Source organism: Peromyscus californicus, unplaced genomic scaffold (genome assembly GCF_007827085.1).
Source record: "Peromyscus californicus insignis strain IS unplaced genomic scaffold, ASM782708v3 Scaffold_24__1_contigs__length_46423439, whole genome shotgun sequence".
NCBI lineage: Eukaryota > Metazoa > Chordata > Mammalia > Rodentia > Cricetidae > Peromyscus > Peromyscus californicus.
The window spans coordinates 27,354,029-27,377,392 of record NW_026294535.1 but is presented as its reverse complement, the minus strand read 5'-3'; the positions used below and the strand labels follow the sequence as shown (position 1 = coordinate 27,377,392).

The window sequence follows — 23,364 nt, the reverse complement described above, 5'->3', positions numbered from 1 at the left end:
CTTTTTTAGTTCCTACCAAATAGTGGACTCTTAGAGATTTGCTGACTGAATGGTTATATCAACAGGGAATTCATTGTAAATACTCAAAGAAGTGAGCATTAACTGGGATCTGGGACTCTCTTAATCACACATTACTTTTCCAGGAATGTGATCTGTAAGTAGAACAGCAAATCGGGAATTGATCTTGGACCATGCTGTGGAAATGCCCCATTAGTTACTGGCACTCAGATCACTAGACATCACTGGTTTATCTTGCCCTACAATTTTTATGTATACCCATGAATTCTCCTTCATTACATTTTAAGGAAATATCTCAGATATTAAATCCATTTTACTGAAAAAAAAATCCTGGATACCACAGGTCCTATCAGCATAAAAGACTCAGGGTAAACAGAGTAATTATGTGTTTAAGCCTTAGACTCTAAGAGAAGTTTTAAAAGGAATCGTGATGGATAGGACAGATTTGTAATCACATGGTCTGACTATACTGCTTCCTATTGCTACTAGTCCTCAAAAAGTTATGTGCTACTGTTTCAGCAAAACATGACAAGCACAACTTCATTGTTCTTGCTAGGTTCATGCTGTTTTTCGTGAGTATAATATAAATATAACTGAATTATCATCAGAAATAAGTCTGTGTTCTTGTTCTTCTCAACATTACCACACAGTTTCGTGACTCAGCAGCAGCTACAGTATTAGGAACTAGTTTGGAACCAGCATAACCTCACATGCCACTCTGAAGAGGGTAGATTCCAGTTCTCTGAGCTTTTGCGTGGTCCCTAGGGTTTGAACAGGGCTGAGATGCAAGAACATTCAAGAACCATTGTTCTAATAGCCCCGCAAACATTGTCGGACACAAGACTAATCAGTATTTCCAGAGATGCATCACAGCCCAAGAAGCCTTATGGCTCTGTGTGTGTGTGTGTGTGTGTGTGTGTGTGTGTGTGTGTGTGTGTGTGTGTGTGTGTGTGTGTGATAGAATTAATGCTGGAAGAGCATCCACACATTTCCTAACATTTCCTGTCCTGTGACAGATTTCACAAGAGTCCTCTGGGAAGCTGTGTCTCCAAGGCAGACATTCTGCTTTTTCTACAGTGGTCTGATGTTGAACCCCACTCTAACCAAACTCTCCACCATGCAAATTAGAGAAAAAATAAATAAAGAAACGCCAGGGTGGTGAAGATCTCTATTTGAAAAACGACACCAAGCAAACATGAGGTAGAATTCAAAGCGAATGACTGGGTTATAGCCAAGGAAAGCAAGCGATGTGTGGTAAGCAAAGGCAATTAGAAGAGGAAGGAGGGAAAAACATCAGGGCCTCGTAAGGGACTGAAGAGGAGCACCATGCGTACTCAGAACTGCATCCTCTGGAGCACAGGCCTACTTTCCTCGTTGATGAGTCTGAAATTGCTCATTAGTGAGACTCACCTGTGCCTGAAACCCAACAGCCAGAAAGCAATATTCTGGTTGGGCAATTTTAAAACAAGTCCAGGTGACTTGAGGCTTCCCCCTTGTTGAAGTTGACAGGCTGCTGCAGAGCACTAAAGTAGGGGCTGCTAAAGACTTGCTACCGTATGACTCCCACATTTCAGGAAAGGAAGAGCATTTTCTTCATTCGCACAAGATGTTCCAGATTTGCTAGCACTTCAACGAGCTCTGCTGGGGAGCGGTCCTTGAGCTCTGTCAGAGGAGAATAGTCTTGACCATCCAAGCATGGCAGTGTACTGGAATGGGTACTAGCCCTGAAGGGATCCATGCCCCATTGCTGGTTATATTCACAAGTCAGACGTCCTTTGTCATTTCCAAGTCAAAATTTTAGGCTGAATAAAAAGGGAAAGAAAAGGCAAATAATGTGTTTTAGTCCTAACTGCTCTTTAGCTCTACATGGTCTCCAACTGATGGGATTAAAGTTACTCACATTGTTTATATGAAAGCAAATGAGCATATCCCTGGGTCAGGAGAACACTTAAATGGACAGAGATGTGATTTTTTTTTTCAAAGCTCTTCAGTGGTAAAACTTGAATATCTTGCTCTGTGAAGACACTGCTGTGTTATTATATGATTATTTTTCTTTACTGGAGTAACAGTATATGTATATTCAGGAATATGTAGTAAATATTGAGCATTTTCTTTTAAAGCTTCTGGGGATCCCAAGGTCTTTACAATGGTCAAATATTTTGAATATAATGCATTGAAATTCCTGCTTCAGCTAATGAGTGGCTCTCCAAATTATGGTCTCCAGTAAGCTGCAGCTTTTCAAAATTATATCATAGTCTCATATGATTATCACTTTATATTAAAATATCTTAGTTCTAATTTAAAGTGTGGTCATGGCTTACAGAGATGTCATAATTCATCAAATCCTTTTACCCTTACATCTCATCTCCACATCATTTCTAAAAAATTACAGTGTAATTTTTAAGATTGCCAAGTATGATCTATCAAAATGAGACCTTGGTTGTAGTCCTCAGCAACTTCTACATTCAGTAAAATAATAACCTGATGGCTAAATAAACAGGACAAATGTCTATTAATATTTTATAATGTGTAGAAACTTCATACGAATTTCAGCAGGGTGAGACATTGAAACACAATATGTTTATGTGAAATTGGTGTCATATATCAAATGATTTTCAGGGATATGGAGTTAAGAACAGAGTAGTGGGAAATATGAGCTAGAATTTCAAAGTTAGGAAAAGGTCTAATAGGAATAATTATGAGTGAATTAATGGAAATTCATTGTAATTGCAAATGTGGTGCTGGGAAGATGAACCTAGTGTTCATTTGAAAGAGGTTAAGGATGAAGATTTAAGAATCCTACAGGCAGAACATGTGGAAATCTAGGTCGTAATTTGATAATGTATTGTACTCTTGACATGGCTTCTCATTCTCAGAATTGGCTGCTCCTATGATTCATATATAAGTTTTGAGCTTAGTGTAGTGAGAAACGAGGGCACACTTGTAGGGAGGCAAAAACCTGTCACTCTGATTTGATGTAGATACAGTACAAGGTCTTTGTTTTCACTTTTATTGTATGATTGATACTGGGACACTGTTTATGGTAGCCTCTTTAATGGTAGTATTTGGCTCTTTCTCTGTCCTTTGAGTTTTTGATATAGTATCACTCAAAAATTCTGAATTCAGTGAAAGCACAAATGATAAACAAAGCCACAAGGGAGCCTACTGATGCATTACGATTGACATCCTTCTTGCTCAAGGTCTGCTTGTGGATTACATACCTGCCAGTCTACTCTGTGTCTCTCTGTGCCTGGTAGGATGGCTACTTGTGGACAAATTGTTTTGTACTGTTTAGCCCCACACTTAACATCCTTCTTCCTTTCTTGCTATTCCCTTTCCTGCAGCCAGAAAAGGAAAACGTGAGTTGTATATCACAGGAAGCAGGGTAAATAGTTTTCTGCAACAAGTCACATAGATTTAAGACTTAATTTTCCAGCACAGGTCTGTCTGTGTTCAAATCTCGAAACTATATAGCTAAATTTATGGAGAACTATTTAGAGAGAATTTACTGCTATGTATGTGTCAACTGTTCAAAGTCTTGCTTATCTATCAACTGAACTGGTTGTGTCTGCATGGATGGTATTTTCCCTGTTCTGCCTTTTTTATTTCACTTTGTTTCAATTCTATTATCCAGTTTATATTAGTTTCCTGTATTCGGGGTGAATTCTTAATAGACTCTTCATCCTAATTTCCTGTATATGCTTTAGAGATTCACTCATGGAAGAGTTCTAGAAGCTATAAGGCGGAGGGAGAAATGGTAGCAGGAAAATCTGAATGGGGAAGCAAGTCTCCTTAAACCTTATCTAAACGAAGCTGCTCCTTCTGCGTTTGCCTGTAACTCCCACATCCTCCCACTCGTTATTTTACAAGTTCCTGGAATATTCCATGACCAAGTAGGAAGCCCTGTTCTTTGCCAGAGATGCTGTTTAAATCAAGAGGAAAAACTGCTGAGTTTACTAGTATAAAGTTTCCTTGGGAGCACTTCTCGCTGATTAGGAGGCTTTGCAAATGCTTCCTAGCAATTCTTTCAGGACCCGGCTGTATTTCTGTTACCAACACAAAGGAGGATGTTGACCTCGTGATGTGTCTCCCCCAAAGTCCTGTGCTGTGCAAAAGCCAGTTGCGCGGTGAAGTGAACACTCCACACTAATGATCATTTTTTTTGGCGACACGTTATTCTTAGTATTCTTCTTATTTACATGCACTGAAGAGGTCACATTTGCCGTGCTTGCTTCACAAGACGGCTCTTAAAACACAGTTGAGAGATGCAAGCTGTAAAGGAAAAAGAAGAGCATTGGCTAGTCTACATTTATCTCATTTTTAACATGAAGGTGAGTTCAGCTAGCTGAGTGTATTCCTACGAATCTCTCAGATGCCCACGAGTAGACTTTCTGTATAGTTTCTCACCATCAGGAAGGGAGATGCTGGCAACTATAGGATTATATATTACCTTGGAAGACTGAGATAAGACTTTTGAGATTTGCCAAAAATCCGATGAATTGGAAGTGCTTTGTGAGGAGATAAACAAAAAGAAGGTGATAAAGAGTTGGCTTTTGCTTTCTGTTGTGTTCAATTATTTTGGGGGGGAAAACAAGTCTTACCCTATAGCCTAGGTTGGCCTTGAACTTCTATTAATCTCTCTGTTTTATCATCCCACATCCAGGCAACAAATGGCAGCAAAGATTTCTTCTTGATGTATATAAACAATAACAATTTAAAGGAAATGCGAACTTTATAATTTAAACAAAATAGCGTTAATAAACTATAAGATTAAACATACTCTCCCTCGTTTTTTGGTTCTTGGTTTTTCCATGACAGGGTTTCTCTGTGTAGCCCTGGCTGTCCAGGAACTTGCTCTGTAGCTCAAACTCAGAGATTTGCCTGCCTTTACCTCCAGAGTTCTGGGATTAAAGGTGTGTGTCACCATCGCCTAGCTGTTTTTTGTTTGTTTGTTTTCTTATATGATGATTTATTAATTGATTGTATATTTCAGTTGCCAATAAATTAAAGTTCCTAGTAAAGTTAAAATATTTAATATTTGGGCATATTTTGGTGATAGGCATATTACATAAAGGGTTTATATTTGTATTTAAATTGTATGTAATTCTTTCTACATTAAAATGAGTCATAATATATGTTGCTTACCTGTGTAAATCATTCCATGCATGAGACTTAATAGTAGAAAATATTGGAAGCCACAGAGTCTTGATGAATTCTTACCAAGAATCTTAAATTACTGCCTGGCCTGAACACTACCCCCTACCCCCGACCCCCACTCCCAGCCCCCCCCCCCCCCCCCGTTGACATTTGATCTTTAACCCAGGTTTGTAAAAAACAACAACAACAAAAAAAAACCACTACTACAGTTTGAATCACATAATGACCATACCTAGTGCTATTGTTATGAAAACATCAGGTACTCCTTTCATGAGAATCAGGGGATATGTACATTAGAAATAGAATTGTTCCAGAAAGAACTGTGGAAACAAAACTTTTGTAGTGTGAGTGACTTCAAGCATTTTTAACTGTCTTGTGGAAAATAATATATCCTCTAATGAGCATTTTAATATGTAATAGAAAACAGGGGAATTAGCTTTATGAGGGAAGAGACCATCCCATCCCATTAGAGTTGCGAAAGTTTCCATTTACTTTTGTTCAAAGGTTTTTTTTGTTTTGTTTTGTTTTGCTTTGCTTTTTGTTGCTGTGTTTGCCTTTGTTGCACAAAGTGTGGAAAGTTGGCAGTGTCTTCCCAGGGACTGAATATGTGTTTGCTTACATCCTTAGCTCTCTGTGTCCTTGTGTTCAAGTTATCACCTTCCTTGGAGTATAGAGTAAATCAGTGCATGGATCCAGGTTAGCATCTGCTTCTCTCCATCAGAACACTATGAGGAGGGGAGAAGACAACATCTTCACTCTCATATGGAGCATAGTATTTCATCCTGTTTATTTGGGAGCAGAAACATATTCAGTAAAGCTCAGAAATTTCTTGAGCGTTTTTATTTTGCTTATGACAAAGGGAATATATATATATATATATATATATATATATATATATATATATATATATATATATATTTAAGTTAAACCAAGTTTAATTCATGAACAATTAAGAATGTTAAAGAATAGCCAAATTGATTCCTTCTGTAATTCTGTGATGACATATAATTTGTTACAGTTTTAGAAGTGATATGTGTCCTAACCCACTGCTCAGAGGTTTCAGCTCAGTCTGTTTCAGTGACTCTAATGCACTTGATCCCACATTTTGGGGGGATGTATACTTGTTGTCCACTTTCCTTAAACCAATTTTCTAGTGTCTAAGGAAGTGTCAGTGAGATTTGAAGTGGATGATTTCAAACTTCTGGTTGCTGTTGAAAAAGCTGGCAAAACCAGCTCATGGCTGGAATAGATATTTATGGGAATTGTTATAATATCATTAGGACATATATAAGATTTTTGGCAATTATTTTGCTCACAATCATTTTTATTTATATCTGAGATTAGCATTAAAATAACTATAATATAAATATATCAGTCAAATAGAAATTGTAGGCTTTCCTTACATTTTAAACTGACAATCACAAGAGAGGAAGATTTGTCTTTTACTAGAGGTTTTCCACTTAATAGAATATTATATTACTTAATTTCTTGTTTCTTTTCAATTTTGTGTAATTTCCAAAATTCATTAAAAATGTGTTTAGTTTATAAAAAAGTAAAATGAGATCTTAGCATCTAAAGTTTACAATCTATAGTTGTAAATATTATACCTATATGTGGTCCTTCCTCTAAATCTTACAATATTTTGGTAGAAACATTGGAGAAAGAATATAAGTTCAACAATGTTAAAAATTAGAACATTATATTATCAATAATGATCATTTCCTTTATGCAGCATCATAGCTGCAGAAAAACAAACAAATAAAAAACAAAAACCTACTGTGCTTTTAAAACTCGGTTTTCATTTTTGGTCATTTTTCTCATTACAAAAGTATCTAAGGCAAAAAAAAGAGATGTTTTAGGACAACATGAATGTGGGTTCATGAAACCAACAAGCAAAAGAAACATCAAAGACAATTAGGCATTGGCTTAGGTTGCTGTCACAGATATTTGTTCATAGTGAAATCCCAAGAAGAAAGTCTTTGTTTGGATTGTATATAAGCAGAGAGATAGCGTGATGGAATCACACCTCTGGTCAGAAAGCTATCTGGCCAAGGAACATGGATAGCAAGGTCAGTACACAAATTAAATATTGGTATGCTGGAGACTTGGGTAGATGATAGGAAACTTTCGTGCCTTCTGCAATGTCCTGGATTGAGTTCTGTAGCACCCAAAAGAAAAAGGAAATACACACACACACACACACACACACACACACACACACACACACACACACCAACATTAGAAAGAGAAATATAGAAGGTAAAGGAAAACTGAAGTATCTACTTAGACTTATTTATATTTACATATGTAAATGTACCTGCATATACATTTAGAACTTGCATGTTTTGAAATATTAATGATATTTTTTAATGTTTGTTATATTTTATCAACTTATTTTCTGTGTGCATGATTGGGTGCACCCATCAATACTATATACACACATACATACACACACACAAACACATGCATACTCACATGTCACAGTGTATTCTCAGAGGTCAGAGGATACCTTGATGGAGTCAGTTCTTTCCATCTGTCTGTTGGGTCCAGGGAATCTAATACAGGTTTGAAAGCAAATGCTTTTAGCCACTCAGGCATCTTGTTGGCACCCATATCAATTTTTTAAAGTGATTGCTGACTGAATATTTAGCTGTGTATTGTGTATTTGGCAATGGACGGTGTCTAAACCACTGGGTTTTTTGTTGTTGTTGTTGTTTTGTTTTAGTTTACCCTCACAGTGTAATACAAACTTTCAGATAAAATATATCTTTCATTTATTTACTCAGTCATCACAAAAACCACCATTTTTCAAAACTACAGCTTAGATAAGTCTTGGATATCTTTCTCTTCTAATATAGCATGAGTGCAATACTTTTCTGTGTTCCATTTCTCCTGAGGTATCTCCAAACAACAATCGTTAGTTTACTAACTTCTTGAGGATTTTTTAGTTTGGAGTATTTGAAGACAAGGTCTTATGGGAGCTCTAGTGTGGCCCGTTGAGTCACACAGTGTACCTTTAGTCCAGTCATCTTTACTTGAAAGTGTTCAGTCCCAGGAGTCCTTGCGGCCATTGGTCTGGCTGGAGTCCTCTGGCTTCCCTACACCATTGATAATGGGCCCTTAATGGGGCTGCTCTTGGTTATCCTGTTATCCTGTGTCTTGGAGATCCTGCTGTTTTGGATCTGTACGTTCATGAGGTGACTTTTCTCTAAATCATCTTTAAACGAATGAAATTAGAAAGATTTTTCAGTTTATTATTACTTTAAAACACCAAATCCTATCTTGGGCAAACTTTTTTTTATGGTAATTTTTCAGTAAATTTTTAAATCTGGTAGATGAGGAATCCATTTTGTACCGCAACTATATCACAATAACTGCCACTGAAAATAACATTCCATTGTTAAATTTTAAATGTTATGCATAGTAAGTTACCTGTTTTGTTTTGGTATATTTGATGAGTATAATAGCTAAAAATAATCAAATTGACAAGGGGACAGTGTCAAAATGAATTCCTTTAGAAAACAGCGAGGATTTTATTTTACATCTAAAGATACTTGACCTCATTTCTCAAGACCAAACTGTTTTAGTGGTTTTCGAGATATTTTTCTTGACTTTCATAACCATGTACTTGTGTGTTTGTGTTGTGTATGAATACACACACACACACACACACACACACACACACACACACATATATATACAGTGTTTCTTTCAAGTATATTTTTCAAAGATACTTTATTGATATGTTTTATATCTATAAATCTTCTGTGTTATGGTATTGGAGCCCTGGAATTTATCAGCCAAATTATCCAAGTGATTTTGTTTTAATAAAAATAGTCAACTCAACTCCATATGTGTGTGCTTTTGACTTGGCAGGAGGAAGACACATCTCCATGAGGCTATCCATATCCAATATGGTTCTAAATCTTACTGCATTTGCTTTTCATTACTGTTTATAGCTAAGAGGCCTTCTGAATTTGACGAATTCTATTCAATCGATTGACTACATCAGTAGCATAGTATATGTGTGCCATAGAGAACATGTAGACAGTTTCCTGTTCTCTCAAGCATTGTGTTCATTGCAAAAATCAGCTAACTACTTCATTACTATGTCTTCTGACCCTGTTTTTAGCCATGCACTAGACCTTCCTTTTCCTTGCTTCAAAACTACAGCTTAGATAAATCTTGGATACCTTTCTCTTCTAATATAGCATGAGTGCAATACTTTTCTGTGTTCCATTTCTCCTGAGATATCTCCAAACAACAATGGTTAGTTTACTAACTTCTTGAGGATGTTTTTAGTTTGGAGTATTTGAAGACAAGATCTTATGTAACCCAAACTGGCCTTTCCATTGTATATAGCTGAGACTGACATTAAAATAATCCTTCTGTTACCACCTCTGAAGTGCTGAGTTTACCTGCATGTGCCCAAACAACTGGAACTGAATGACTTTTTTCTTTTAGTTCTCAAACAGTGACATTCATTGGAATGGAATGAGATGATATATCCAGACCCATATTAGATTTTGTAAAAGTTAATTTTTTTCTTGATTGGTTCTTGGTGGTAGGTATTCTTAGATAGAGTTGGTTATGGTTCTTGGTGGTAGACGTTGTTGGATAGAGTTGGTTAACAGTGACTATACTTTTCAACCCAAGGCTGGTGAGATCGTGGGACCTAAAAGTAAACCTTCTATAGTTTTTATTTATTTATCATTTTGCTAAATTGAAATAGTATAAAAACTGCCTTCTAAATGTTTGTATTTATACCCATAGATAAATGCTACTCTCTATCTGAATAAAAAAAAATGTGTCTCTTTGCAGTGAATAGTGATGACTCCAGAAACTTATGGCTACCAAAATACTAAAAATAAGAGAGAGTTGAGACCTCATCCCTAAGTAAGACATGGACATTACTGTTCAAAGGCCAAAGGGACCTGATGGAAGAGAGAACAGAAAGATTGTAAGAGGCAAAAGCTAGAGAAGGGCCGCAAAATACTATCTTCTAGGCATAGCACAAACTTTGCAATCATGAAATCATAGCAGCTGATTCGCCTGTACTGAGTCTGAACAAGTTAGATGCTTTAAAAGTTAGACATGGACTGAGAAGAGACTGGGGATGTCTTACCTTTTACTCTTCAACTATTGGCTGCTGGTAGATTCTGGGAGAGGTGAAGTCATTGCTTTCAGTACCAATTAGTGAGCACCGAAGGCCTTGATTAAACTCAGTAGAAACAAACAAACAAAAAACCCAGAAAGATGTGAATGGGGTAACTTGTAGGGAAAGGGAGAAGGCGTGATGGTGGTGATCCAGAAAAGGAACTGGAGAATGGGACCAAACAGAATGTATTATAAACATGTATGAAATTGTCAACAAATTTAATTAATAAGAAGAGATACAAACAAGGGACATGAGAGATACAAAATAAAGTTTGTCTTATTGGTAGAAACTACTACTAAAATCGCAATACCATCATACACATACATGCTATTTTTTTTTCCTGACTAATGGGAAGTTTTCTGTGTACACATGTATTTCAGGACAATGATGCCTACATATTACATGTTGTTTTCTTAACACTACTCCTTGGATATATTTAGCCAACATGGGATCTGATATGATTATAATAGAGCAATTTTACAAATTGGATCCGTATTATTCATTGAGTAGAGATTTAGAAACTGTTTAGAAACATGAAACTTGAAGTGGGGCTAACGCTTGGAAAGCTATTGTTTAAATCACTCTTCAGATAGGTTTTAAACTTTCAAGGTGTGAACTCCTCTACTCTCTGTCTTCCTGACTGGTTTCATCACTGAGATCAGAATCAAAATTCTCCTTTCTGTTATCATGGAAATTGGCGTTCCTGCTTTTGAATTCTTCGTCTCACCAATAGAAGCAGAGTCAGAGGAAGCTCGAAGACAGTTTTATTAGAGTTGGAGGGTGAATCAATTGGGCAGGCAAGCTGAAAATCCCAGCAGCCACACAAAAGAGGAGATGGAGAAAAAAAAATTCTTTTAAGGTAGAAGTTAGAGAAAGAGTGAGAAATTACAGTGTTGGGGAGGTCATGCTTGAGATTAAGGAAATGGGGAGAATCTGGTTTGAAAGGCACCTGATTCCAAGCTCGTCTGTCCCAGGGCAAAGAACTGTATCAGAGACACATTTTTAGATATGGAAATAGGGTTGCTTATTAAGAAAGGATGTCAAGTGGTCTAGTGAGCTGAGAAAAGAAGCCATTGAGAGGACATTTACAGAAGAACAGCAACCTGTTTGGATTTGCTTTTGTCCCACAGCCCCAGGTAGGGAAGGATCTCCATTTTTCTGCAAGCTGGCTTCTATCATACTAATTTTGATATTTGAGTCTCTAGTCTGTATTCTGCCACAGCTGTACAAAGTGTAGACAGTAAGTGTGTACTGCATGGGATTCCAGGGGGTACTTCCGCTAACACCCAATGTGCTTAGCCCTGTAGCTGCTTGGGGGACAGTGATGTCCTGCGAATGGGAATACCATCACTGCATTTAGAAATCACGGTGCACCCTGCGCCTGGCTTCCGGTGTTTGCTGCAGTTTGTAACATAAGCAGGCAGGGTCTGCGGAAGGCTTCCGCTGCCTGAGCAGGCTGTCCTGTGAGTCCAGTTTAGCCTGATTTCATGGGACGAAGCAGAATGAACACACCAGTGGCTCCTGGCTGTCAGGAGTGAATAATAGCTGGAAATTAGACAAACAGCTTCATTGCTGAAATTGTTTCCGGGCTAAAAGTTCTTCCAACAGCTGTTTGTTTTGGCTGTTGACCTACTCTTTTTTTTTTTTTTCTCTCTTTCCTTTTTTGCTGGTTATTTCTGAAGTCAGGAAGAACTCCTAGCTATTGTGGTCTTTTGGCTTCTTTGACAATTGTACTGAAACTAGACTGAAGGGATCTTCCTTTGTCATCCTGTCCCATACCGCACCCCCCGCCCCCCAGCTCCCTGACCTCTCTCCTCTGAAAAAGATCAAACTCGGCTGCTGTAGTGAGAAGAAAACGAAGCTAGGAACTCTGTAATCCTAGAGGAAGGGCTTTGTAGCATTTATTTTGCAGACACTATTTACTGAAAAAGGAGAGAGAGAGAGAGAGAGAGGGAGGGAGGGAGGGAGGGAGGGAGGGAGGGGAGAGAGAGAGAGAGAGAGAGAGAGAGAGAGAGAGAGAGAGAGAGAGAGAGAGAGAATGTGAGAAGCTGAACTAGCAACAGTAATACTCAGGTAATGCAAAATTTTCTCTTCCTGAAAGTTTGAAAGTTATTTCTGTCTCTTCTCTGTCTCTTTCCCTCCCTCCCTTCCTCCCTCTCCCTCTCTCTCTTCCTCTCTCCCTCTCTCTCTTCTCTCTGTCTCTCCCTCTCTCTCTGTCTGTCTCTCTGTCTCTCTCTGTCTCTCTTTTACATCCAGATGACTGCTAGTTTTGTTTAAAGTATTTTTTTTTTCTGGAAATACTAAAAACTGGAGTCTACCAGACTGAGGTTAGGAGCATTTTCTTTGGCAACTGAAAGATACTTTTATAGAAGCCATGCCTGTCCTCGGGGTTGCCTCAAAACTGAGACAGCCAGCTGTTGGGTCAAAGCCTGTTCATACTGCTCTCCCGATACCGAATCTTGGCATCAGCCTCTCCCGGCACTGTCTTTCAAGACCTTTGGCGTTTGCTGCACCGGGGTGCTCAACGCTTTCTTGTCAGCTCACATTAAAATCAACCTGTGAGTCTGGAGAGAGGAAAGCCCTGCAGAGAACAGCCAAGGAGAGAGAAGACAGCAAGGTTAGTAGCTGGAGGTCGCTGCAGACTTATGAGAGCTCAAAGACAAATTTCATTTCAGGTACACCGTGAACTTTGTGAGATGGTTACTCTTGGATGAATAAGCATATATAAGTAGGCATAGAATTACGAGAGACTGTGCATTATCTTGCAAGCTGTATTTTTGCCCATACTCGCAAAAGTCGTGAATAAAATTCTGCATAATGCATGTATAATAGTCAGTACACTTATTGATGGAATGCTTAATTACTTATTGATAAAATAGTTACTCCTAGATATTGCTCTGTTACTGACGTTCATAATTCACCGCGAATATAAGAAAAGGGGGGCCCACTTTCATGTATTTTACCTGTAAGAGGTGATCGCCTCGTCAAACCCATGCGGATGCCATCACTTTTGTCATTTGCATGGTTAATTCACTGCCACGTGAAGGAAATGAAGCCTTGTCGTCCTGCCTGTGCGTTTGTCTGGGTCTCTGTTTCCAGTGGAAACCCTGCTGTTTTTTCTTGTTGCTGACATCACTTCTGTCAGGGAGTTACTTTCCGATAGTCTGAGAGCTCTCTGGGATGCTGAGCCATCTTCAGTTCTTTGCTCCAGGGGCAGAGTGCTAGCACAAACCTGCAGCTGAGGTCCTTCACGGGAGATGCATCTAAACCAGTGGTTCTCAACCTGTGGGTCTGGAGACCCCCCTGTGGGGGTTGAATGACCCTTTCACAGGGGTCACCAGGGACCCATGGGAAAGCATAGATATTTACATTATGATTCACAACGCTAGCTAAATTACATTTATGAGGTACTAATGAAATCATTGTATGGTTAGGGGACCACCACAACACGAGGAACTTTATGAAAGGGTCACAGCATTAGGAAGGTTGAGAAGCACTGGTCTAAACTTTCATAACTATCATGTGTAGTGCAGCATGAAGCATGGCCTTGATCTTTCTAAAGCATTTCAAGTTCGCCATCTCATCTCTGATGTATAGGAAATAATGGTATTTCACTTGCTTATGTACAAATGTAAGCTAAGAAGTAATCAGGGTGCCTTAAATAGACAAACTAACTCTGAAAGTGTACAGGAAAGCTAGTCCTTTGTCTAGAATGCCTATTTGATTTCTCCACTCTTGCTCAGGTTTTTAAACTTGGCCCAGATGTACCTTTCTTTATCAAGTCTTCAGGTACTACCTAACTCAATTTATTGTGATTTTCTTTTTTGTCTGTAGGAATGGCTACAGTGTCTATATTTGTCATTCCATGTTTAGTTAGATACACATTATATAATATTACTATCCTAACAAGTGAAAATACATGGCAACCAGGGACTGTATTCATTCTTTGCTGAGGCTCCTTCTCACTCTGCCTCAGCTTTCACATATAATACACTTGAAATAGTAATTTAGTGAATATACGAAGGAATAAATGAATCAGTGAATGAATAAAGCTATTATTACAGGAAAGATAATTTAAAATCATTTACTTAGCCCGATTGTGGTGATGCACGCCTTTAATCCAAGCGCTTGAGAGGCATAGACAGGTGGATCTCTGAGTTCAAGGCCAGTCACATCTACAGAGTGAGTTGCAGAAATGCCAGGGCTACACAGACATACCCTGTCTCAGAAAACAAAAAACAAAAAACAAACATCAGTGGTCTGCTCATGTCATTTCTCTTTTATGAAGAGGAGGCTTTAAATGGAAGAACTTTTAAATGTTCTTTTAGCTGTAACAAAGAATTATTCAAGTAAAAACTAAATTCAATTAAATATTTATTTAATAATTAAAAATAATAAATTAGATAATTATTTTATTATAGAATTAGATTTCTTAGAGCATTGTGAAAATTCTGAGTTATGTTGAAAAAGAATAAGCTATTAGTAAAATAGAGAAGTTTTAACCTTATGAAAATATTTGAAAGTGAATACCACACAACTCTATTATAGTTTATGCTCACTCAGTACTTGTCTGGATTAAATAGAAAAATGGATAGATGACAGATAATTTATTGATAATAGACAAGTAGATATATGGTAGGTAGATAAATAGGCCAACAGATAACTAGGTAGACAGATAAATGGATAGATAGGTAAAGCTGTTTTCTCTGTGGAATGTGACTGTTACCTTGTATGTTTGCTAAAACTTCTGCTGTGCTAAATGGCCTTAATTTAAGACTTCACAACTATAACTACTATCTTCAATTCAATTTGGGTAGATCACTTTGTTCAGCAAGTGTAAAATAAACATCTGATATTTCATTTAAATTCCATGGCATAAAAAGCCATGGGAGTAATTATGTTTGTAGGAATAATTTTACCATGCCTCTTATAAGATTTAAAACTGAATTTTCAAACAAACGTGAAGATTGCTTCAGCATTTAAAAATGTTTCTGTGTGTTATAAAGAAATAAATTTATAATATAATACTTTAATTAAAGAACTAAGGAAAATAGCAGAAATGATCAAGGTAGTTATATTAAGCCTAGTTAGACTTGGTTGAATGTAGCAGGGAATTCAATATCATACTAGTATTAGACAACAGGATAGATTGCTTCTCAGTCAGGTGATAAAATCTGAAGATAGATGGTGAGGTCAGGACATGGTCAGAGGACTAGGACTTCTCCATTTTGCCTATCACCCTCCATTAGCAGCCTCCAGCTGCCTGTCTTGAGTGGATTATAGAGTTCCAATCTGATTAAAAGACATGCCCCATTTCATTAAGGTTTTATGACATCCTATTGGTCTGCTTTCAGTTCTACAAGCTTACCTAGCTGTGGTAGAAATTGGGAAATGTATTGTTTATTCTAAGCAGCTATGTGCCCATCCAAAAATTATGGGTTCCATTTCTAAGAGAGGCAAACCCTGGATTGTAACCACAGTAAATGGCTGTCATTAAAAAAAGTATTTCTGTGGAGTATGCAGCTACTCACTGCACCAAACAGCTTTGTAATCTGGTTTGAAAGAACAAACCTCTGACCATGTCAGAAATGTCTTCTGTTCAGCATTCTCTGTTCTTGTTTTACACTAAAATTGATGCTGTCAGCCAGGCAGTGGTGGCACAGACTTTTAATCCCAGCACTTGGGAGGCAGAGGCAGGAATATCTCTGTAAGTTCCAGGTCAACCTTGTCTACGCACACGCACATGCATGCACGCACGTGCGCACGCGCACACACACACACACACACACACACACACACACACACACACACTACTAGTTTTTTGATTCCACACCATGTACAGTTGGAAAATGTTCCATAGAAATGTCAAGGGCTCACGTTTGCCTTTGCTGTATCTTCTTCTGATTTCTTACTTAGTCTGAATTTTACAACCCCTCTCCTCTTATGCATTTGGTTTTTGACTCTTTTTTTTTTTTTCTTTTTTTGGTTTTTCGAGACAGGGTTTCTCTGTGTAGCTTTGCGCCTTTCCTGGAACTCACTTGGTAGTCCAGGCTGGCCTCGAACTCACAGAGATCCGCCTGGCTCTGCCTCCCGAGTGCTGGGATTAAAGGCGTGCGCCACCACCGCCCGGCTGGTTTTTGACTCTTACAGGGCTCTTCCATAAACAAGAAGCCAGATATCACTGTAGGCCGGGGTGGGGGGCTTTGCTTGGGATTCTTGAAGTTAAGTTTCAGAAAGAAACCATTGGTTCTCTATTACTTCCCACTCTCTCCACAAAATAATTTCTGCCTGTTTTCTAGGTTTACCATATTATACTAATATCACTCACTCTACAACTCATTCCAAATGTCAAAGGACTGCTTTAAAATACATACTATTGAAGTAAAAATAAAGAGAATTTATGTCCTTCTGAGAAGATCTAAAGTAAGTCGTGAGAGGATTAGTGCTTTGGTCCAATGTAATAGGAATCTTCTGGTCAGTGTTCCTACTCAGTGGTTTCTAAGGATGGTCATAGGAGAAATTATTTATTTCTGTGTGTTTACATAGGATTTCCTCTAATACTTTGAAACAAAAGATGATCAAATGCATTATTTATGATGAGACACTTCAGTTAGTTATTTTAAACTTTATACACATACATATATTTATATACATATATGTATATAATATGTTGAGCATTCCCTAACCCCCGAAACTCCCTATCCTCACTCATTTCAGTGGGTTTGGTTTTGTTTTTGAGGCAAGGCCTCACTCTGTAGCTCAGTCTAACCTATAACACATTGTGTAATCTAGGATGGTCTCCAACTCATAGCAATCCCCTTGCCTCAGTGTACTGAGATGGCATGTGTGCGTCATCATGTCCTTATTGTGACATTCAGAATCAACCCAAATATTAATGCAGATAAGCAAATACACTGAATGAGTGGTTTAATAATGAGGGGAGTTGTTTTGTATATTTATAAGGCTATGAGAAATCTTATGTGAATTGGCTGTGTAGAAAAGAAACAGTTGTTTGTGTTTAGTGGGCAGGTAGGACTCGGGTACAGAGGGGAACAGCAATTTTTAGTGAAAGAGTTGCTCAGGATGTCCAGTGAGTAAGGTATTATAATTGAAGGAGATTGTTTGTGGAAAGTAGCAGGGTTGGATCAGTGCATATTGAGCTAGTTCAGTAGATAAGGGCAAGGTTCTTTTTCGTCTTCGTCTTCTCCCTCCTTCTCCTCCTCCTCCTCCTCCTCCTCCTCCTCCTCCTCCTCCTCCTCCTCCTCCTCCTCCTCCTCCTCCTCCTCCTCCTTCTCCTGCTCCTCTTCTTATTCTGTTGTTGTTTTTCTAGTCAGGCTTTCTCTGTATAGCCCTAGCTGTCTAGGAACTCACGTTTTAGACCAGGCTACCCTTGAACTCAAAGGGCTGCCTGCCTCTGCCTCCCAAGTGCTGGTATTAAAGGAATGTGCCACCACTGTCTGGCTAAGGAGTAGGTTCTGGTTTTTTTTTTTTTTTTTTTTTTTTTTTTTTTGAGATAGGGTTTCTATGTGTAGTTTTGGTGCCTGTTCTGGATTTCTTACTGTAGACCAGGCTAGCCTCGAACTCACAGAGATCCACCTGGCTCTGCCTCCCAAGTGCTGGGATTAAAGTTGTGCACCACCACCACCCGGCAGAGTAGATCCTTAAAATAGAACTAGACACAATTACCATGAGAGTGATATTTAGGTAAGTCATGACTGAGGGGATCTGATGCAAATTAAAATTATAGAGTATTGCCAATATTCTAGTTAGTGAATCGGGTGCTTTATAGAATATCATATTTAGTTTTCACACTAGCTGGGTGATATAAATATTATTGTCCTAATTTTGCACATGAAGAAACTGAGATTTAGAAAGGTAAAAATACTGACCACTTTTTTTGATGCTACATTGTGGTGGATTACGGGTCCAAAGTAAGTATGCAGTTGTAGAAAACATTAATCCTTAACTAATTAAATAAAAATATCACAATGAAGACTTTTGATGATAGCACATGGGCTTCCAGGGTTACTGATAGCCTTGATTTCTATGTAGAAAGTCGGGTATATTTTATGTATTAAGTCACCATTTCTCGAAATTGTAAATAAGTCATTGGCTATGTCCAAGTATATAGAATTATCAGGAGAAGACGATTTAGTTAACACATGGCTTCTACTGAGTTGTATGAGAAACAGAAATGAATAAAAGTGGCCCCGAGATAGACATGGAGCAGCAGATGTCAACTGAGTAGCTCTCTGGCGCTGGCTTCCAGCTATTTGCTTTTGGAGAGCTAGTCTGAGTGCCGAGGCTGTCAGCGCTCCTGTTGGCTCGCTCGTGGGGCAGCTTTCCTAGAGCTGGCCTGCCCTGCAGCTGCAGGTCAGCTTGCAGTCCCCTAGGTAAGCCTGCCTGGCTCTCCTGTCTGTGCTGTGCTTGCACATTCTGTTATTTTCATTCAAAGAAACACGATCATTCCTTTTCGTAGTTATAGCTCTTCTGCCAGTTAAGCTGTTAGGGGTGCTTTAATTTTTTTTTTTTTTTTTTTTTTTTGTCTTTGTGGTAGCGCTTGAGGAGAAATGTTGAAATGATGCTTGCCTTTGAACATTTTTTTCTACTGGCTGGAGTAATTTTTCAATATAATAGATATACTGTCCTTGTCTAATTGTTGGCAGTCTGAAACTGCTATCTCTTTTGTTTTGTGTTATGTAAATATCAAATTAATTGTCATTTATTAATAAATATTAATATTTATACATTTATATAAATAATTATTGTTAATAACTATTAATAATATTAAATTAATAAAAATTAAATATTTTATCTCCTTTAAACTGCAAAAATTGTGTTAAAAAATTATAACTCAGCACTCGGGAGGCAGAGGTAGGCGGGTCTCTGTGAGTTCGAGGCCAGCCTGGGCTACAGAGTGAGATCCAGGAAAGGCGCAAAACTACAAAGAGAAACCCTGTCTCAGAAAACAAAAAAACAACAAAAAAAACCAGCAACAACAACAAAAAAACTATAACCTTTACGTGTGATGAATCTTACTGAATTCTTTATATTACTTGGTCTGTTGTGTTGATTTTGTGTGTTTGTTGACAGTTTGCCAATACGTTCAATTGTTCCTTTTCAGTAACCATCATAACTATCTTATTGTAACCGTCTTACTTTTATTGAAAAACACTACTAAATATATTATTTACAGAAACATGAAATCAATAGGTATGCCATTAGTTTTTTTTTTTTATATATTTTGCAATATAGTTCAGTTCTATATATCAACCACGGATTCCCTTGTTCTCCCGCCTCCTGCCCCCCTCACCTTCCCCCCAGCCCACCCCCTATTCCCACCTCCTCCAGGGCAAAGCCTCCCCCACGGACTGAAATCAACCTGGTAGACTCAGTCCAGGCAGGTCCAGTCCCCTCCTCCCCAGGCCCAGCCAAGCGACCCTGCATAGGCCCCAGGTTTCAAACAGCCAACTCATGCAATGAGCACAGGACCCGGTCCCACTGCCTGGATGCCTCCCAAACAGATCAAGCCAATCAACTGTCTCACCCATTCAGAGGGCCTGATCCATTTGGGGACCCCTCAGCATAGCGCTTGGCAAGTTACAATCAGCAGCTACCCATAATCAGTTTGTAACTTTCTATATGGAGTAAAATTAAGAGAAGTTTGTATTAGGCCCTTAAGGACGTGAATTAACCTAATTCCCAGTCCAAAACTGTAAGTAATTCAGCCTTCAGTCTTCAAAAACTTAAGTGAAACAAGAAGGATGGTTTCTGATGGAAGTGTTGAGATTCCCAGCACTGCCACATGTGGAGTGTCTGGGATTACAGGCCTGTGTTGTTGCCATTACTACTCCATTTATGGGTTGCTGGGAATTGAACCAGGACCACTGATGTGCTAGACTTGCTCTCTATAGTCTGTGCTACATATCCAGAGTGATACATTTTTCAAAGGTCACATTTTTATTATCGTCTCCCTTTTTCTTTCCCGATTTTGTCCCTTCTCTCCTCTTGTTCCCCTTGAGTGTTTTCAGACTTTTCTTTGGACCAGGAATTTTAAAAACCTTAATCCCAACAACATTTGGGATCTGATAGTTTTTGTACCAAGGGTAGGAGAAGGACTATTCTAAGGATTGTGGAATATTCAGTAATATTTCTTTTTCCCCCATTTACAAATCAGTATCTTTCTCCATCTGTGACAACCACAATTATCTCTGGACACTGTGTGAGTGGAAGACAAAGACAGCCAGCATTTGAAATCTGCTAGCAGTAGTCTTTCTGGAGTGATCCAGACTGTACTAGCAAATGATATTAGTAAATCACTTTATACTTAAGTCTAGATGTCTTTAAAATGAGAATAATGATATAAATTAACTCATAAGTTTGTTGTATGGATTAAATAACTAAATGTTTATAGATCAATTGACAGTACATATTTAGCCAACATTTATTAATATGCATATAATATAAAGGTAAGAGTTTCATATAAAATTGTAACAAAGGAGTAGGACAAGAGGCATTAGTTAAACATTCATTTATGGTGAAAATTATACTTCATCCACGTATTTTGGAATAAATTTTATCTGGCAAAGTAAACATGAGATAAGAGAACATTTCAGAGATAATAGTGCTTACTAAGGTATGAAAAACAGTGCTCCTTTATAGAACAGAAAACCATTACTCAAGTCTAACAAATAGAATGTAGGCAAGAAAGACAGAGGTGATTTGACACACTAGAAAGATGGGAAATGAAATCTCAGTGATGATGTTAGACCTATCCTGTACAGAATCAGAAGAGGTGGCTAGGTATCAAGGTGACATGTATAAGTTTCTAGAAACACAATGATGAAATATAACATGAAAGATACAGATTAGAAAGAGGCTAAAGCTCCAGAATATAAAAGCAAATAAGGTAGTTTTTTTTTAAAATTTCAGAACCAAGCCCAAACACAGCCAAGGATGTCACATGAAGAAGACATAAATGCTTGAATTCATTCATCCATTATCAACTACCCACATTCTAAGTTTTGTAAAAGTAAAGAAATAAATACATTTTTGTCACACAAGAATACAGATTTGTTTGAAACATTTTGGACTTTCAACTTGAAGCATATAAAACTGATGATAATTCACAACGTTTTGAGCATCTACTGCATGTTAGGTGTTAGATATATACACCCAATTTATTATTATTACTACCAGTAAGTACAGACAGAACAGAAATGCTGTGGGGAGTTGGATTATAGCTTAGTTCTGTCTGACCCTTACATCCTTGGTATTCCCTCCCCTTCTGTCTGTGTTTCCTTCAGGACAGTGTGTGAACAGTAGTTAAGAAAACTGTTGTTCTCCACTAACTTTTTGGAGACAGTTTTGCCAGAGAAAAGAGGAGAAAGTTCTGCATTTCATGCCAGGAGTGACGATTTAATCTTTGACAAATTTCACTCTTTACCCTTCTTCTTTTTCAGTTCCCACTGTTGCTCCAGATTTTGTGAAAGACAGAAGTATTTTTCATTTGATTGCTAGTCACTGGTGCCTGGTTGAGAAATTTAATATCCTGGGGGAGTTTTTTAATTGCTTATAATGGCAGGATTTTCCCTTTCCAAATTATAGAACCATTGTTTAAAAAGTATTGTAGTATTGATTAGAAAAAAGGTCACTAGATGAGAGGAGTCATGACACAAATGTATCCTTTCCCTAGTAAAATAATATAATGCCATTTTCATAAAAGAAAAATAAAGGATAAAACATAGTATGCAATTTTTGTCATCTTGATGTTATAAATAGAAAATTTGAGGTGGATAAATGTAGCTTGAGTTTTCTCTCCAGGTCTGCCAAGCCTAGGCAGTCTGATAGCCCACTTATAAAATAAACACACAGACACTTATATTGCTTACAAACTGTATGGCCATAGCAGGCTTCTTGCTAATTGTTCTTATATCTTAAATTAACCCATTTCTATTAATCTATAAGTTGCAACATGGCTTGTGGCTTACCGGTATCTTAACATGTTGCTTCTCCTCACAGCAGCTGACAGTGTCTCCCTGCCTCAGCCTCCACTTCCCAGAATTCTCTTCTCTGTTTGTCCCGCCTATACTTCCTGCCTGGCTACTGGCCAATCAGCGTTTTATTTATACAGAGCAATATCCACAGAAGATAAGTCCATAGTTATTTATAATGAAATATGTGACAACAAATTTGTATATGATCAAAATGACACCCTGATAATTAAGGGGATACTAACTTCTATAATTCATAATCCCTAGATCTCCCAGACTTAACACAGTAGAAATACATATTTCACTCCTTTAATGGCCCTACACAGCCAAGGAATGTCAAGTTTACATAGGATAAGTCTGGCTTGGCACATACATTTTAAAGAAAAGTTTTGTTTGAACACAGACGTGCTTTGTATGTATTGTCTGTGGTTCCTACTTAGGCTAGATATCAAAGATGGATCGTCGTAATAGAGAACTATGGCCTGCATGAACTTAAATATTTCTTAAATAGTCCATGAAGAAAAAGAAATTTAGCAATGTATGTACCCATAACTCTGGAAACCAGGTACATTCTAGCCTCTCTCATCATCACAAGTCTATTCAGCAATCTATGAAGAAAAGAAAACAGAACACTGGACATGTGTGTTGCTATTCTGTTTATCACTTGTACTTACTTGCCTTTGTCGTATCAAGTGACAAGAAAGACTGGGCAATGCAGGCCAGCCATGTGCTCAGAAATTAAGAAAAATAGCTTGGTAAAGTATTAACAGGCATTTTTTGAATTGTTTTTCTTTTTTTAAATTTTATTTTATAATTTAATTTAATTTTACATATCAACCACGGATTCCCTTGTTCTCCCCCATACAACCCCCCTCCTCCCACCTTCCCCCCAGCCCACCCCCCATTCCCATCTCCTCCATGGCAAAGACTCCCCTGAGGAATGAGTTCAACTTGGTAGTGGGACCAGGACCGGGACCTGTCTGTCCTCAGTGCATGAGCTGGCTGTTTGGAACCTGGGCCTTATACAGGGACACTTGG

The 23,364-nt window shown here is 38.0% G+C and overlaps 1 protein-coding gene and 1 long non-coding RNA gene across 11 annotated transcripts in view; one reads left to right on the top strand and one right to left on the bottom strand.

The window, feature by feature from the left end:
- The window catches only part of Nav3 (neuron navigator 3), a 775,186-nt gene that overhangs the window by 436,910 nt on the left and 314,912 nt on the right, over nucleotides 1-23,364 (top strand). The window contains exon 1 of one of the 7 annotated variants that reach the window (XM_052753306.1): nucleotides 12,650-12,950. The exons of 2 other annotated variants lie outside the window; for them this stretch is intronic. In XM_052753306.1, coding sequence (XP_052609266.1) covers nucleotides 12,708-12,950 — 243 coding nt within the window. In that variant the 5' untranslated portion in view covers nucleotides 12,650-12,707. Of the gene's footprint in view, nucleotides 1-12,649; nucleotides 12,951-23,364 lie in introns of those variants that run through there. 4 more of the 7 variants (XM_052753310.1, XM_052753304.1, XM_052753307.1 and 1 more) reach the window with 4 other exon arrangements.
- On the bottom strand, nucleotides 1,170-13,677 carry LOC128119770 (uncharacterized). Of its 4 annotated transcripts, XR_008221673.1 has the most exons (10): nucleotides 13,297-13,677; nucleotides 10,301-10,494; nucleotides 8,190-8,392; nucleotides 7,651-7,730; nucleotides 6,953-7,007; nucleotides 5,795-5,957; nucleotides 4,094-4,290; nucleotides 3,240-3,356; nucleotides 1,919-2,032; nucleotides 1,170-1,820 (listed from the first exon to the last, which is right to left on the bottom strand). It is a non-coding gene; the product is annotated as an uncharacterized LOC128119770 (long non-coding RNA). The 4 variants fall into 4 exon arrangements; XR_008221670.1 differs by having other exon boundaries at nucleotides 3,240-4,290; XR_008221671.1 differs by lacking the exon at nucleotides 1,919-2,032 and having other exon boundaries at nucleotides 3,240-4,290.